Source organism: Salarias fasciatus, chromosome 16 (assembly GCF_902148845.1).
Source record: "Salarias fasciatus chromosome 16, fSalaFa1.1, whole genome shotgun sequence".
In the NCBI taxonomy this organism is placed as follows: Eukaryota; Metazoa; Chordata; class Actinopteri; order Blenniiformes; family Blenniidae; genus Salarias; species Salarias fasciatus.
In genome coordinates this window covers 6,495,086-6,510,052 of record NC_043760.1, presented here as the reverse complement: position 1 = coordinate 6,510,052, position 14,967 = coordinate 6,495,086, and the positions used below count along the sequence as shown (strand labels likewise).

The 14,967-nt window shown below is 41.5% G+C and overlaps 1 protein-coding gene across 1 annotated transcript; it reads left to right on the top strand.

Annotated features, from left to right (window-relative positions):
* The first annotated feature begins 1,162 nt into the window (after window positions 1–1,162).
* On the top strand, window positions 1,163–6,465 carry LOC115403331 (sterile alpha motif domain-containing protein 9-like). The gene is given in 4 exon segments (XM_030112192.1): window positions 1,163–1,205; window positions 1,294–1,358; window positions 3,143–6,412; window positions 6,415–6,465. Coding segments are annotated over 3 exon segments (3,345 nt in total). The 5' UTR covers window positions 1,163–1,205; window positions 1,294–1,334.
* Window positions 6,466–14,967: the final 8,502 nt, after the last annotated feature.

Here is a 14,967-nt window from a genome sequence, read left to right as displayed (position 1 = left end):
AGACCCCGGGGAAGACCCAGGACACGCTGGAGAGACTATGTCTCTCGGCTGGCCTGGGAACGCTTTGGGATCCTCCCAGAGGAGCTGGAGGAAGTGTCTGGGGACAGGGAAGTCTGGGCATCCCTGCTGAGACTGCTGCCCCCGCACCCGGCCCCAGATAAGCGGTAGAAAATGGATGGATGGATGTCAGGAAAAGCTGTTTTACAACAGCAGTACGGGATCCATGAGAGACCAGCTGCGATGGAAACACCCCAACAAATTGGAGGGAGGGAGCTGCTGCTAGCATCGGTGCTAACGTGAGCTAACTAGCTACCGTTAGGGGTTAACAAGCTAGCATGAAGGATTTTTATATACAACAAGTCACAGAAATATGACAAAAAAAACTTATTAAAATATCATAAAGTTAATAGCTGAAGTTGTGGCCCTATTGTCTGAAAACTACAGGAATGTCTTTGATTTAATGGGATTATAAGGTACTGTATTTCAATGGAGACAGAGCCCTCTAGTGGTTAAAAAGTGCAACTGCGATAGAAAAAGATCACAAATCTCTGACATCACGTGTAATTGCCCACTCTTCTGCTGACGACTAGCGGTGATGATGTGTTGCACTGATGTTGTAGCTGTGACCGCTGAATCTGTTGGTCTGGAGCAATTTGTCTTACAATATGTGTCTTGCTATGCACAGTATATGTGCAGGTTGGCTTTTTTTGGTCTCTCACTTCTAATCACGACTCCCTTCCGAACCGTGATCTGAATTGATGTATCTTTTTTACCCCCCCCCCCCCCCCCCCCCCCCCCCCCCAAAAAAAAAAAAAAAAAATTCTGTTTAAGGTTCCTTTAACTCTGTTCCTTTTCAAGACGGAGCACCGTAATTGGCTGCCTGGGCGTCTTTAAAACCCAAGCAATTTCGTTGTAACTTGTAACTTCGGTAACTTGTTGCGATGACAATAAAGAGTATTCTGATTCTGATTCTGAATTGATTACATGTCGGTTAGACGTCCCAATTACATGTGTAGAAAAAATTGGAAATGTTGACACCCCTAGTGTGGACACATTTTGAATTTTTTCTTTGAAGGGAAGAGCAGAGTACACTTTTTTGTAAACTCTCTGAAAGGCTTTAAAAAACTGTATTTTGTGTTGCAGTCTTGTCAGTCAGGACATGTCAAAGTTGATCCAGTGGTCATGAATAATCTGGAAAAGTGAAGGTAATTTCAAATGTATTCATGTCTTTATAAGCTGTGTCTGTTTTTGTATCTGTTCTTCAATTTATGAATAACACATTTTGTTCTGTAGGACTGATGAACTGAAATTGTGAAGAACGAACCAGAGCTGTAATGGCAGAAGGAGGTGAAATTAGCGTAAGTTGCCGCAGTTGTTTTTATTTTCTAATGTTTGTAAAACAAGTACATATTAACATCATGTAATTACCTCTCCAAAGGGAAGAAAAAAACTGCTGCTGGGCTGCTTTAAAAAGCAGTGTCCTCAAAGAAATGTTTCTTTTAAACAGATTCCAACAAACAACTATTCTAAATATAGTTATATTTTGCCTGAGTTTCATATGCCATTATGTCATTAAAGGGGTCATATTATGCAAAATCCACTTTAAAAAGGTGTCTTTACAGTCATATTACCTCCCAGAGCCTCTGTATGATCCCCCAGAAGTGAAAAATTCAGTCACCTCCCTTAATTGCACACTCTACTTTTAAGAAAATATACACAGGAATACACAATTCTGAAATCTTCCTCTTCCCCCCCCCAAAAAAAAAAGAGGATCAAGCCATTGGGCTCCTGGATAGGTGGTTATAGCAGTATGTGTTGCTGTAGCCTCATTAACTGTCTTTTTCCTCCTTGTCTCACTACACCATATTTTTTAAAATGAAACTGAAACTTAAGTTGAAACGTGCCTCTGACTGTGCGCCCCCCCCCCCCCCTCTTTTTAGCAGTAAACGGCATATAAAATATGGAAAAATGAGTTTTCAATAAATCAGCAAAACATATTAGACATACTGTCTTTCAAGTTGTGTTGCACTTCCACACCTTCGACGATGATCCCAACATCTTTGGGATGAGTGGCGGCATCACGTGCCTCAATGTGGATGGTGTTGTTGTGATCCACAGTCGACCATGAAACATCCACATGACATTAAAAATTCAGCAGCACAAATCGCTCACATAGACTCAAACACAGATTGGCTTTCAACAGAGTTGCTGGGGTGGGGAGGCCGGGTGCTGTTGCCCTCAGTGGTCTCGGCCTGTGACCCCTCCCAGTGTGGACAGCTCCAAAGGTAGCATTTTCCCTGATCATTAGTGCCATGCCATGTCACTCTAATTTAAGTCTTGTCAGTGTGTGTGCACGAGTGTGGTGTGTACAGTATATATATATATATGGTGGGAGGGATGAGTTTTTTTGTAATGTTTTTACATACTGTTTAACACTTTGAGTTACTTTTTTTTACTCTATGAAAGGTGCTATATAAATGTAGTTTGATTTGAAAAGGATCAGGGTCAATTTTAACTTGCACTTTAGATTCACACACAACCCCCCTAACAATCCAGACATGCGCAACTCATACACACATCCAACAACGGGGGGGGGGGTTGCGAAGAGGACTACTCCCAGCACCCCCCTGTAGGCCACACTTGGGCCTGGCCGAGATCCCCCCTCAAGCTAGATGGTCACGGAATGGGGGTATGGGATCCGCACTTGCTCCTCAGCCATGATTAGGGCCTCTGTGCTGTCCTTCAGCCCAGCTTTTTGCAGCCACTGGTATGTTTTCCCAATGTCAACTTCTTCAATTTGTCGGCAGTACATGCCATGCAGGGCTTTGTCTGTCTCCTCTGGCTCCTCCTTACTGGGCTTTTGATGTCTGATCATCACTTCTTAGTATACTCGTGGAGAGAACACAGATTATTATATATATGAGGGCTATCAAAATTAGCGCAATATGAGGTATTTCGAATTTCTGTTAACACCACCAATTTATTTGACGTGCAATTCACTTTCTATACTGAAACTGTATTTTAAAGTTGTATACATTTCACTTAATCTCTATATGTTGAATATATTGGCTAAATAACATGATAAAATTGGCAACATGAGTTGAATACATACATACATACATTTTATTGTTTTATTTTTCAGGATGATCTATCAACTGACATCAAAGACTGGAGTACAGATCAAGTTCGAAAATGGATTCTCAGGTTGAATGGTGTGGATGAAGACGTTGCTGAAACACTACGAAAGGAAGAAGTAAATGGAGCGAGCCTGTTGCTTTTAGACAGAACAGACTTAAAGGACATTGGCGTGTCTTTTGGACCAGCAAAACTTATCATTCATGCCAGAGATGAGCTTGTAGAATTCAGAGAAAAACAGCCTGGAAATGCATGCAAGCCTTATCCCTTTGGTCGAAATCATGACACATACAGATACATTGAAAACAACATCCTTGATACAGTGGAATCAGGTGCCTCAGATTTCATTGAACCCTGCCATGAGTACAAAGCTTTCACCCAAACCACAGATGAAACTAAAATGGAAAAATTCATTCAAGAGGTTATTCGCTTTGCAGCTGCCTGCATGAACAGTCGCACCAACGGCACCATACACTTTGGAATAGGAGACAAACAACAAGGATACAGCCATGGTCAAATACTGGGAGTGGTTGTTGAGGACAAAGAGGCCTATGCAATGGAGTTGAAAAGTGCCATTGATGCTCATTTTGAGCATAAGCACAAAGAGGCAGCACAAAAGTGCATCAAACCTCCTCGGTTTGTTGGTGTGCTCAATAGAAACATGACTTCATCTGATAAATGTGTAATAGAAGTGGACATAGCTCCTGACTCAGTGATTTGTGAGGACAATGTCTACCACACTTACACACAGAGCCTGAACTCCAGAAAAAACAAGAAAAAAGCCAAAGAAAATCCATCCTCCCCAGAAAAGCTTTTCTATGTCCGAGATGGTGGAAGCACCCGCAATCTGGCAAAAAACACCAAAGAATATGAACAGTTTGTTGAGAATGTCATGAAACTTTCAGAACTCCGGAAGAAAGCAGAAGAGAATCATCTCAGTGACATAAAAAGCAGCACTCAAGGCTCGAGATTAGCACAAATGATCACTGGTGGCACATTGTGTTTGGATAAGTCTCGCTATGAACATTATGTGGTCGTGACGAACAAATCGCATCCAAGGCAGTTGGAATCTTTAGGATTTCTTGTAGAGCTCAACCCAACAGCTGTCTTAGACTTTGATCCAGAATCAGCTAAACATGGATTGCTGAAATACATGGACCCACTGAGCACAGTAAGTGTCCATTCACCAGCTGAGTATAAAATCACAGAAGCAGTTGAAGACATTGCAGAGAAGCTGAAATTAACTCGAAGCACCAGCTGGATATTTTGTAATGGAAATGGTGATCATGAACAGCCATGTCCCTTTGACAAGTGGTTGTTTAGCAAGGGTGCCTCAGTTCGAGATGTGATCTCTTTTTTATGTCGTAAAGATGTGCTTCCAAACAAGAGATTCCTGGTCATTTTCTTACTTTTGTCTGCAGTGAGTGACCGAATGGATCCCCTCATTGAAACTTTCAGGGCATTCTTGCAGGAGCTTGGAGGCATGGGACAAATCCTTTGCATATGTGACAACGAGCAAGGATTTACATCCTGGAAGAATCTGATCGAGGCTCAGTGTGCAACTGACATCTCTGATAGATGCATTTATGAGCTCAGTTTTGCAGAAGTCAATGGTACAATCCTCAGTCTTTGGTCCAAAAATCGAATTTCCAGTCGTTTCCTCCCCTGTGGTGGGGGAAGTAAAGTGCTTCTTGACAAGAAAGTGCAGCGAAGCCTGGATACCTTGGAGGTCTTGTGTGTGAATGAATGTGAAGGAGGAAATGATGATAAAATCACCATTGAGGAGAACTTCTATAGGGGAGGAAAAGTGTCATGGTGGAACTTCTACTTCTCGGAGCAGCCTGGATCCACACCATTCATCAAACGTGACATGTTTGACTTCATGAAAAACACAGTCATAAAAGAACTGTGCTCTTTGAAAAAAGCCTGTGCCCTTCTCAACCTGAAGCACGTTACAGGATGTGGTGGGACAACCTTAGCCATGCATTTATTGTGGGATCACCGAGAGACATTCCGTTGTGCTGTGCTCAGAAACAACAAGGCTGACCTAACTGAAGTATCACAACAAGTGGTGAAACTTCTAATGTACGAAGACCATGAAGAGAAGTCACCAATGGTCCCTGTTTTATTGATGATTGATGACTTTGATGATGAGGACAAAGTGTCCGACTTGCAGCAGCTCATCGAAGCAGAATGTGTGAAGAAAGGCATTCAGTCCAAGTCTCCACAAGTCCTCCTCCTAAACTGCATGCGATCGCAGTCCTCTGACCCCCCCGAAACAACTACAGACACAGTATTCATTGGAAATCATCTTTCTGAGAAAGAACAGAAATTGTTTGAGGAAAAGCTGACTGAAATCGAAAAAACACACAAGAATGCTGAAACGTTCTACGGTTTCATGATCATGAAGAAGAACTTTAAGTCAGAATACATTGAGAGTGTCGTCCACAATACTCTGAAGAGCTTCAATATCAATCAAAGTTCTTCTCAACTCTTGGCTGTTTTAGTTCTGTTGAATGTTTACTGCAAAGGCAGCGCTCTCTCTGTCTCCCTGTGTGAGGAGTTTCTTGGCCTTCAGTCAGCTTATGGAACCAACAAAGTGGAAGATGGATTTGGGAAATTTTCCAATCTCATTGGCAGATGCTCAGTTGAGAGTAAGGTGGTATTCACAGGTGTGAAAATAATCCATTCAAGTATTGCAAAGCAGTGTTTGCATGAGTTACCAACAGCACACGGTGTAAAGAGAGCAGATATCACTGATCTTCTGCTGAACACAGACAAGCTTTACGAGAGCACACAGGGCAGGGATAAGCTCCTGCAAGACGTTCGCTACATTTTGGTGAAGCGACAACTCGCAGTCATCGATGAATCTCATTTTTCTCCACTCATTCATGACATTGCACGGGAAACACCTGGACTGGAGGAGTTAGTGCTAGAAAATGCTGCACGGAGATTCAAGAATGATGCCGTCATTTCTCAGTTACTGGCCAGGTACTACTACCTTAAAAAGAGGGATTTCTCTTCAGCAAAAATCTGGGCAAAACAAGCAAGACATCTTTCCAAAGATAGCTCTTACATTGCGGACACGTCAGCTCAAGTCATCAAGCATGAGCTGAAGAATGCCATCGAGAAAAACAAGGAGGAGCCCATCAGTCCCAATACTCTGAAGGAGTATCTTAAAATGGCCCAGGAAGCAACAGAAGCGTTTAAAGAGACACAACGACTTGCAAAGAAAGAGTCGATTCAGAGATTAAGTGTCAAAACAGACAACAACACTTTCAATACGTCAGGGTGCTTGGGAGAAGTTCAGGTTGGAGTACTCATCATTGACGTGCTTGAAAAGATCCCTGTATTTTCCTCTCATGGCCGCCTTGACAAGATGAGCAAGGTTCTCTCTGGAGATGTGACACTTCAAGACGTGAAGAGAGATGATCAATGGAGGCACCAAAATGGACCTTACTATGATGTTTTACAACAGTTTGAGGAGCTACTGTACAACCTCAAATACAGGATGAAAATGAACTTCGACCTTCTTGACAACTTCTATGTGAATTTGGGTTTCAGATCTGGAATTAGAGACAGTCGTGAGCAGGAATCCCAAAAAAAGCTTGTCTATTGTTTTACACAGTACATGAAGCTCTTCTGCGAAACAGATCCAACATTTCTGAAGCACAGTGGCATCAATATGATGCTGAGATTGCATCAAACCAGGCAGTTCTTGGAGAAGGTAAAAGCTGACAGCTATTATGGAATTCTGAACTGCCTCTCCAGACAAGACATCTCAAATGAAATGATGGAGAAGATTACCAGATGTTATTCCTTTGTTTATCAGCAAGGTGCAACTCCAAAGGAAAAGATCAACTTCTGCTATGCAAATGTTGTGTTGAGTCGTCTCAAACTCCAATCGCAGCAACTTCAGCCATACCGTCAGATAACAGACCTCGTCCTTCAGATTCTACATCAGCAGCGTCAGTTACATGACAATCTGCCACTGTTCTTCATTGCAGTTGTACTGCTGTGGCCATCACCACATAATCCAAAATATGAAACCCTGGGAACACTGATCTCACAGTTGAAGACGTGTTATCGCGCCGAGATGAAGGAAGTGTACAATGGCAAGACTCCTGTGATCCATTTCCTGTTGGGGAAGAGGATTGGCTACAATCGATTGGTCCACATTGAGGAAATCAAGAGATCTATCAAGACTGGACAGGAACAGTTTGAAAGCATGTGGGGGAACGGCAGAATATGGAAAGAGAGAAAGGTGGAGGAGCTCCTCTGTAGGTTCACAGGTGTAGTGAGGGATGACTTTATCCTGGTGGATACTCATAAACCTAACCTGAAGCCTCAAATTTCTCCAATGTTCCGAAGTCAGATCAGTGGGCGCCATGAAGGGTCAAAGGTGTCATTCTTTATTGGTTTCTCATTGAAGGGCCCGATTGCTCTTGACATTGAATGAGCTGGCTCCATTCGTCTCATGCATTCTTCAGATTGTAATATGTTTGGTTTGATCCCAGGATTGCCTGCTCTGAGAATATAAAAGTTAGATTTCCACATGCAAATTAAAGTATTTTCTAGAGTCGAGAGGTGACCTGTGGAACTGCCTGTTCGAGCTTAAATGTTCCTCCTCTTTTTTGTTCTTTTTTTTTTTTTTAGTCTGTGCTTAATACCAAGGTTAAGCATCATGTTTTGGTACTCAGACTTTAGATGGAGGATCTGCAGCCTTTTTTAGAAGCACATTTGGGACGGATGCAGGGAATAAGAAAAACGTGAAAAAAAAAGTGAATGAAATGTGCTTGATAAGTGTGTTGACTTTTTCTAAAGGGTTCCTTTATTTCTTTTTATTTCTTTTTTTTTCAGTTTGAATTCTGTCATCTTTTATAATGTTGACAATTAACTGAATATCGTGATTCGGTCTCACGACTCATTGAGGGGAAATATTAAGCATTACAAATCTACTTGAAAGACTTTATAACATGTACTTTAAACACAGATCTTTGCTCCCCAATATCAATCACTTGTTTATTGATGCGTTTTTTTGTCTGCATGTAAAGAAAGTCATTTTCAAAGAACTAAAAGTTTATTTTGTTATTTACTGAGTGTGTTTTAAAACATTTTGAAAGTTTGAAATGCAAAATAATGTCGATTACAAACCAACTTTTACGATACTTGTGTGTTTTGTTGTTGTATCCTGTGAACACTGACTTTAAATCACAAAACCTACTAATAAAAATGCTCTCAAATATTGCTTTCAGACTTCTTCAAAATGTATTCACACAAACATTACATTGTGCTGTTAAATAGAAGGGAATTGCTCAGTAATCTGGGTATTATCTGGTTTCATCAATCAGTGGGATTAGGATTCTTCATAATCTGGATGTGAGTACTTTAACCATGTATTTCAAATTTGCATTAGCATGACATTCACAAAAGCCAGGCTCTTGCACAGTTTGTGGAGTAATTGGGGTAATTGTATTTGTTCAAATAAATTCTGTTACAATATCACTATTGAACTTGATAAATCAATTTACTTTGAGTTTAAAGGCAGTATCAAACTATTTCTGACAATTTATAGCTTATAATAAAACCACTTCAAATAAATTACTATTTAACAGCAGGTGGCAGCCTGGAAACTGGAGAAGGTACAAACTTAAACTGCATCTGGTAAGTACTTTTATATCATCTGTTGATCTGAAGTGGAACCAATATCATCCACAGGAGGGAGCCACAGTCACAGGAATCACTACAAGCCTCATCGAGTCTGACTGTGAATATATGTTTGATTTCACATTATTTGTAGTTGTTCTGTGCTCCAGTGGGACATAAATAGTTTAATTCATTTTAATTATTGCCATTAAATTAGGTAAATATTACCTTTAAAGCAAAATCTGTATTCATTGTTGTGGTAAATATGATTTATTTTTAAATTATTTTGCTGCATGGTGGATGTTCACGTGTATAAACTACCCAACATCCCCCAAAGCTGGGACACTGTACCTCGGGAAAAAAAATATAAGCACAAAAGCAGAATAACTGATGTTGCAAGTCTCATAACCTCCACCTGGAAATATGAGTTTAATGAATTTCCAAGTCGTTTCATTCTGTTTATGACTTACAGTTTGTAGTTACACACAGTGGTTAAGGTAGCGATTAAGACCCTCATTTAGACCGATGGATGAAAGTGAAACTTGAAGCTGGTGGAAGATGTTTTGGCCCAGGAGCCAACAGGAAACAATTTCATCCTGGAAAAGACCCTCCAAGGCCCTGAACAACAGGCGCTCTCACTTGTGCCGTCACCAGGATTGAGTGGTCAACAAGACAATGCTGAACTGACTGTTGAATGTGTTTTTCATGTACCTACATTTCCACACACAAATGCTGGTCTGGGCTGCTGCAGAGGCTGCAATACCATGTGGGTCAGGAAGGTAAGTGAGGCACACCGTTGCAAGCACCCATTCTCAGTCTCCATAGACGAGTCTGCTGACTGTCACCGTGATGCCGAGATGGTATGTGGCTCATGTGGCTCGACAGGCCTCACAACTCCAGCAGGAGACGAGCAAAGATGAAACATATTCACAAAACATGTCTGTCAAGTCCTCTGAATCTTTGTGGCGTTTCAAACTGGAACATAATTTATTCACGGGATGTTCCACAGGGTTTCACTCAAGGTACCTGTCCAAGTTTTCTTTCAGTCTTTTATTGTCATTACATCAGGTTTCAGTTGCAGTTCAGTTTAGATTTCTTGAGCCTTTTAAGTTTCTTTAGAATTCTATAGTACTCTTTAGGTTTCTTTAGTTCTCTGGGATTTCTTTGTTTTTCTTTATTTAGTAATTCTTTAGATCCTTATGTTTCTTTAGCTTTCTTTTAGTTTTCTTTAGAATTTTTAGGTTTCTTTGGGTTCTTTAGTACATTAGTAGATTACAGCAGGTTTCTTTAGGTGAAAAACCAGCTGTCATCCACAGTTGTGAAGAGTTTTTCCACAGTAGCCACCCAGAGGGGAACACTTTCTGTTTTATAAACAGCTTGGATGATCTGTGTCCTGCTTCCTGTGCAGGCAGGATGCAACACAGGTGTCTCCTCCACACCCAGCCGGCCGGGGGCATTAACCAGGTGATTAGTTCCACCTGGTGTTTCTCCTCATTGACGGTTGATGGGAGGCGGAGCAGCTCTCAGGCAGTTGTGACAGAAAGTCTCTTCCACACAGGTTTGTTTGTTCAGTTTTGTTTCGTTGTGAAGGTAAATACTTCAACAATACTGCTTATTACTGCTGTCTTCCATCATCTCTAGTCTGGTCATGGTTCCAGCAGGTGTTGTTTTGCTACCTGTTGGTCATGTTACTGTTCCTGTAGTGTTAAAACATCTTGCTCCAGATGTCGTTCTCTGAATTTCAGCTCATCTTGTTGGACGTGTCGTCCTCCTCCACCCTCCATTTCTCTGTAGACTTGATCACATCCATGTGTGTCTTGTGCCTCACTACTACCTCTGTCTATAAATGGCATTATCAGTGCTGTGTCCCTTTTAATATCCATCTCAGACACAGCCTGGGCTTTCTTTCCAGGTGTATCTTACTTGATTTTGCTCTCAGTCTGCTTTGTGATTACAGCCTGACTGTGAGGCTGAGGTGAAGAATTTTCTGTCTGAACAGCTGGATAATAATCCATTCTTTTTCCATTATAATGACGTATTTTCCAATGAAAAGCCACTGTTTTTTTGTAAAAAAATCATCCTGAGTAATAAGTACATGTCGACTACTGTGAAAACCTGTTACTGTAACAGTTACCTGGATGTGGTGTCTGCAAACAGCTGCCAAAATCTGAGGAATGAAATTCTGACTTCTCAGCACAGAGACCAAAAACACTCGGGTGGACACGTTATAATCTGCACATTCACTACACTGTGAAACACCTACAAATAATATTGTAGCGTTACGACACTGAAGCAAATACTGGGAACTACTTTTTTTTTATGAGTTCACCACGCCCAGACGCCATGTTTAGTCAGTAGTTCCGTCTTAGCAATCTTCGCAAAAAACACTCAATCTCGGAATTTTGCATTAATATTTCACAGCGTAGTGAATGTGCGGATTATAACGTGTCCACCAAAGTGTTTTGGGGTTGTTGGATTGTGTATTTGATGAGTTTGACGAGGGAAGCAACTGTACCATCCACTTCCATTATGTCTTCCGTGAAGCTCTCCTCGGACCCACCACTGAATAAACAACAGCTCACCCTCACAAAAAAAGTAAGTACGCTGTTCTAAATGACTAGGGAATTGCCCTAAATGGGCCAATTTGCCAAAATGTTGAAGTATCGCTTTAATGATTCTCAGTACAGTTATAGGCAGTCTTGTTTCCTTCTTCCACAATGCTGACAATCCGCCTCTGAAGGAAGGTCATGGTGTTTTTCAGCTGTGGTGGGTAGGCAATGTTGAAGATGAAGTACATACTGAAGGCTGTTATGAAGGCTTCATCAAGACCTTTGCACTGGCAGACATCGACACCATCCACTTTCACCACACTGGGCCTGGGACTGGTCATCAACATTTTCCAGTCGTTATCCATCAGCTGAAGGGTTGGATAGGGTGTAGCAGCATCTCTCTATATAAATGAAACAATAACAAAAAAAAAAAAAACACACACACATAAACTGGCGTGTTATGGGGTTTATAGAGGATATACACTCAAAAATATAAACACAACACTTTTGTTTTTGCTCCCATTTTTCATGAGGTAGACTCAAAGATCTAAAATTCATTCCAGATACACAATATTACCATTTCTTTCAAACATTGTTCACAAATCTGTCTAAATGTGTGATAGTGAGCACTTCTGCTTTGCTGAGATAATCCCTCCCACCTCACAGGTATGCCACATCCAGATGCTGATCAGACACCATGATTAGTGCACAGATTAGCCTTATACTGCCCACAATAAAAGGCCACCCTGAAATGTGCATTTTTTTTTTTTTTTTTTTTTTTGCTTTATTGGGGGTCTGGGGACTCAGAACCAGTCAGTATCTGGTGTGACCACCATTTGCCTCATGCAGTGCAACACATCTTCTTCGCACATCACCTCATGTTTCAGCAGGATAATGCACGGCCCCATGTTCCGAGGATCTGTACACAATTCTTGGAAGCTGAAAATGTCACAGTTCTTGCATGGCCAGCATCTCACCGGACATGTCACCCATTGAGCATGTGTGGGATGTGCTTGACCGCCGTATACGACAGCGTGAACCAGTCCCCACTAACATCCAGGAACTTCGTACAGCCTTCACAGGCCACAATTGACAATCTGATAAACTCTATGTGAAGAAGATGTGTTGCACTGCATGAGGCAAATGGTGGTCACACCTGATACTGACAGGTTCTGAGTCCCCAGACCCCCAATAAAGCAAAAAAAAAAAGCACATTTCGGGGTGGCCTTTTATTGTGACAGTCTAAGGCACACCTGTGCACTAATCATAGTGTCTGATCAGCATCTGGATGAGGCCTACCTGTGAGGTGGGAGGGATTATCCCCCGATACACACTGGATGCGGTCCGGCTGCGGAACGGCTCCGGTCCGGACACCGCAGCTAATCCGTAGTCATTAAAATCAATGCTGTGATGCACACCGGCCGCGGTCCGGCTGCGGTCCGGCTGCGGTCCGGCTCCGGTCCAGCTGCGGAGCCTCTGCGGAGCTCCGGTCTCTTTCTGCAAAGATCCTATTTTTCCGCATGCTGGAGCCCTACCGCGTCAATTCCGACAGAAGCAAGTCGCGTGCCCGGAAGGAAACGCGATACGTGTTCCAAAATAAGTCACTTCAAAATAAAATCTGTGTCGTGTTCTTGCCTTAATATTCTATTTTTTTTACTTCTTCTGGTAGAATACAGAACAAACAACGTCATGTAGTCATTATACGCATTAGAAGAATGAACGGTTTTGTACTTCATCACTGCTGAGAAGCCAAATGACTCCAAAATGGCTCAAAACAGCTCTGTGACCGGAGCAGCTCCGTATTGCCAGATTGGGCGGGTTTGTTCCAAATCAAGCGTGTTTTTTGAACACGTTGGACGGGTTGATGAAATGATTATGTGTTTATGACGTGTTTTTTATCATACAAATACGGTTTTAATGTGCATTTTCATCCGAGACAGCGGGTTGGGCTGCTTTCTATTGAGTAAAACGGGTTTCAAATTGTCTACGGATGATAACGACAGATCTGGCAACCTGCTCCGGCTTGACTGCAGAGACACCACAGGCGGCGTGAATCACAGATTTACATAGAAAGGCTAGATGGCTCATTGGACTTTCACCGGTGTCGTCACCGGTCGGCCATCGAGGGGGATTTCTCCGGAGCGCTCTGCAGTAGTGGATGGAAGGTAAGCGACCTACACAAACAAAAATACACTTAACTTGCTAAATTCTTGACGGATTTACAAATGGTTTGAGTTATTAAATACCTTATTAACGTGGATATGATTCGGGGCGCGCAGACCTGTTGAAATTGCAGTTTTTCTTTTTGAAAATCGCTGCATAGTTGTGTGTTACAGCCATTTGCATGGCTGCAATCTGGGAGTTTCAATTATTATCAAGGTTTCTGTGAGACCAATAATAATTTTGTGACAACAACATATTTTGTCTAAATGACAATTTGTGTGGATGAAGTTGGGTATTAGCCAGCAAAGAAACAAGAGGTTGTGAATGAGACATGCCAGCCACTTGGACAAAGTAACCGGGACTTAATTCTATACAGGTGGGAAAGGCATAATTACTCCTTAGTTTTAACATGATTTCCAAGCTGTTTCATTAGTGAAATATATTCTAGATTTAGATTCATTGTGATACAGTTACAGGCTGGCTTTGTGTTTGTAAAAATGCCCTCCTCCAGTGCAAGATGCCACACTGTAGTGCAGCATATGGAAGCTCAAATGAACGTTCTGTCAAAACAAGAGCCGTAGAATCACCTTTCACTCGTAAGAAATGCCTTGAGGGACATATTTAGGATTATTGTTAATAACTTAGTGGATTTGTACTTGTATAATACAAGATATTTTGACCCTGACATTTTAGAAATGTTTCTACCATTTGTTTACATAATAATCATTGAATATTACTTTTTCACATTTCTTTTAACATGTTACTGTTATTTAGGGTTTCATAATGGCATTCAAGCATAGGCTACATGAATTACCCCAACAATATCACAATTTAGCTCAGTATTTTGTGTTCTTACCATTAAAGTTAAAGATAACAAGGGTGTAAAATGTCAATAACTCATATCTTGGTACCTTCTCATGTTTTTCAGGATTCCCAAAACACAGAGAAGAGGAGGCGATGGGAACTTGCTCTAAGAAGGGACGGTTTTGTTGCATCAAAAAATTGCAAACTGTGCAGTGAACATTTCAGAGTGAGGATTTTGACAGGACTGGGAAGACGTTCAGGCTTAAGGCTGCTGTTGTGTCAAACATTTTCAACTTCCTGCTCGTCTCCGAAGGGTATGTGTATCATTGGCCAACAAGAATATGTGATATTCATATTGTCATGATTACTGCAGTTTAGGAATACATAAAGTGTTGTGCATTAAGGACATTTTAATATTTAACTGTACATTTTAGCCGTAACAACAAGAAGCACTGCTGCCTCTAGAAGAGCAGAAGAAAACCTGCCATGGACCAAGGATGAGCCTCCGCAGCCTCTGGAGTGAATCTTTTATTGTTTTGTAATTGTGTGCACCTGTTAATAAAAGAAACCTTGACGCCATGTTTCCTGGATGTGTTTATTTAAAAATGTATCATAAAATCTATGTAGGGGAGAACAGGTAAGATGAATGAACCGTCCCCTTGATCCTTAA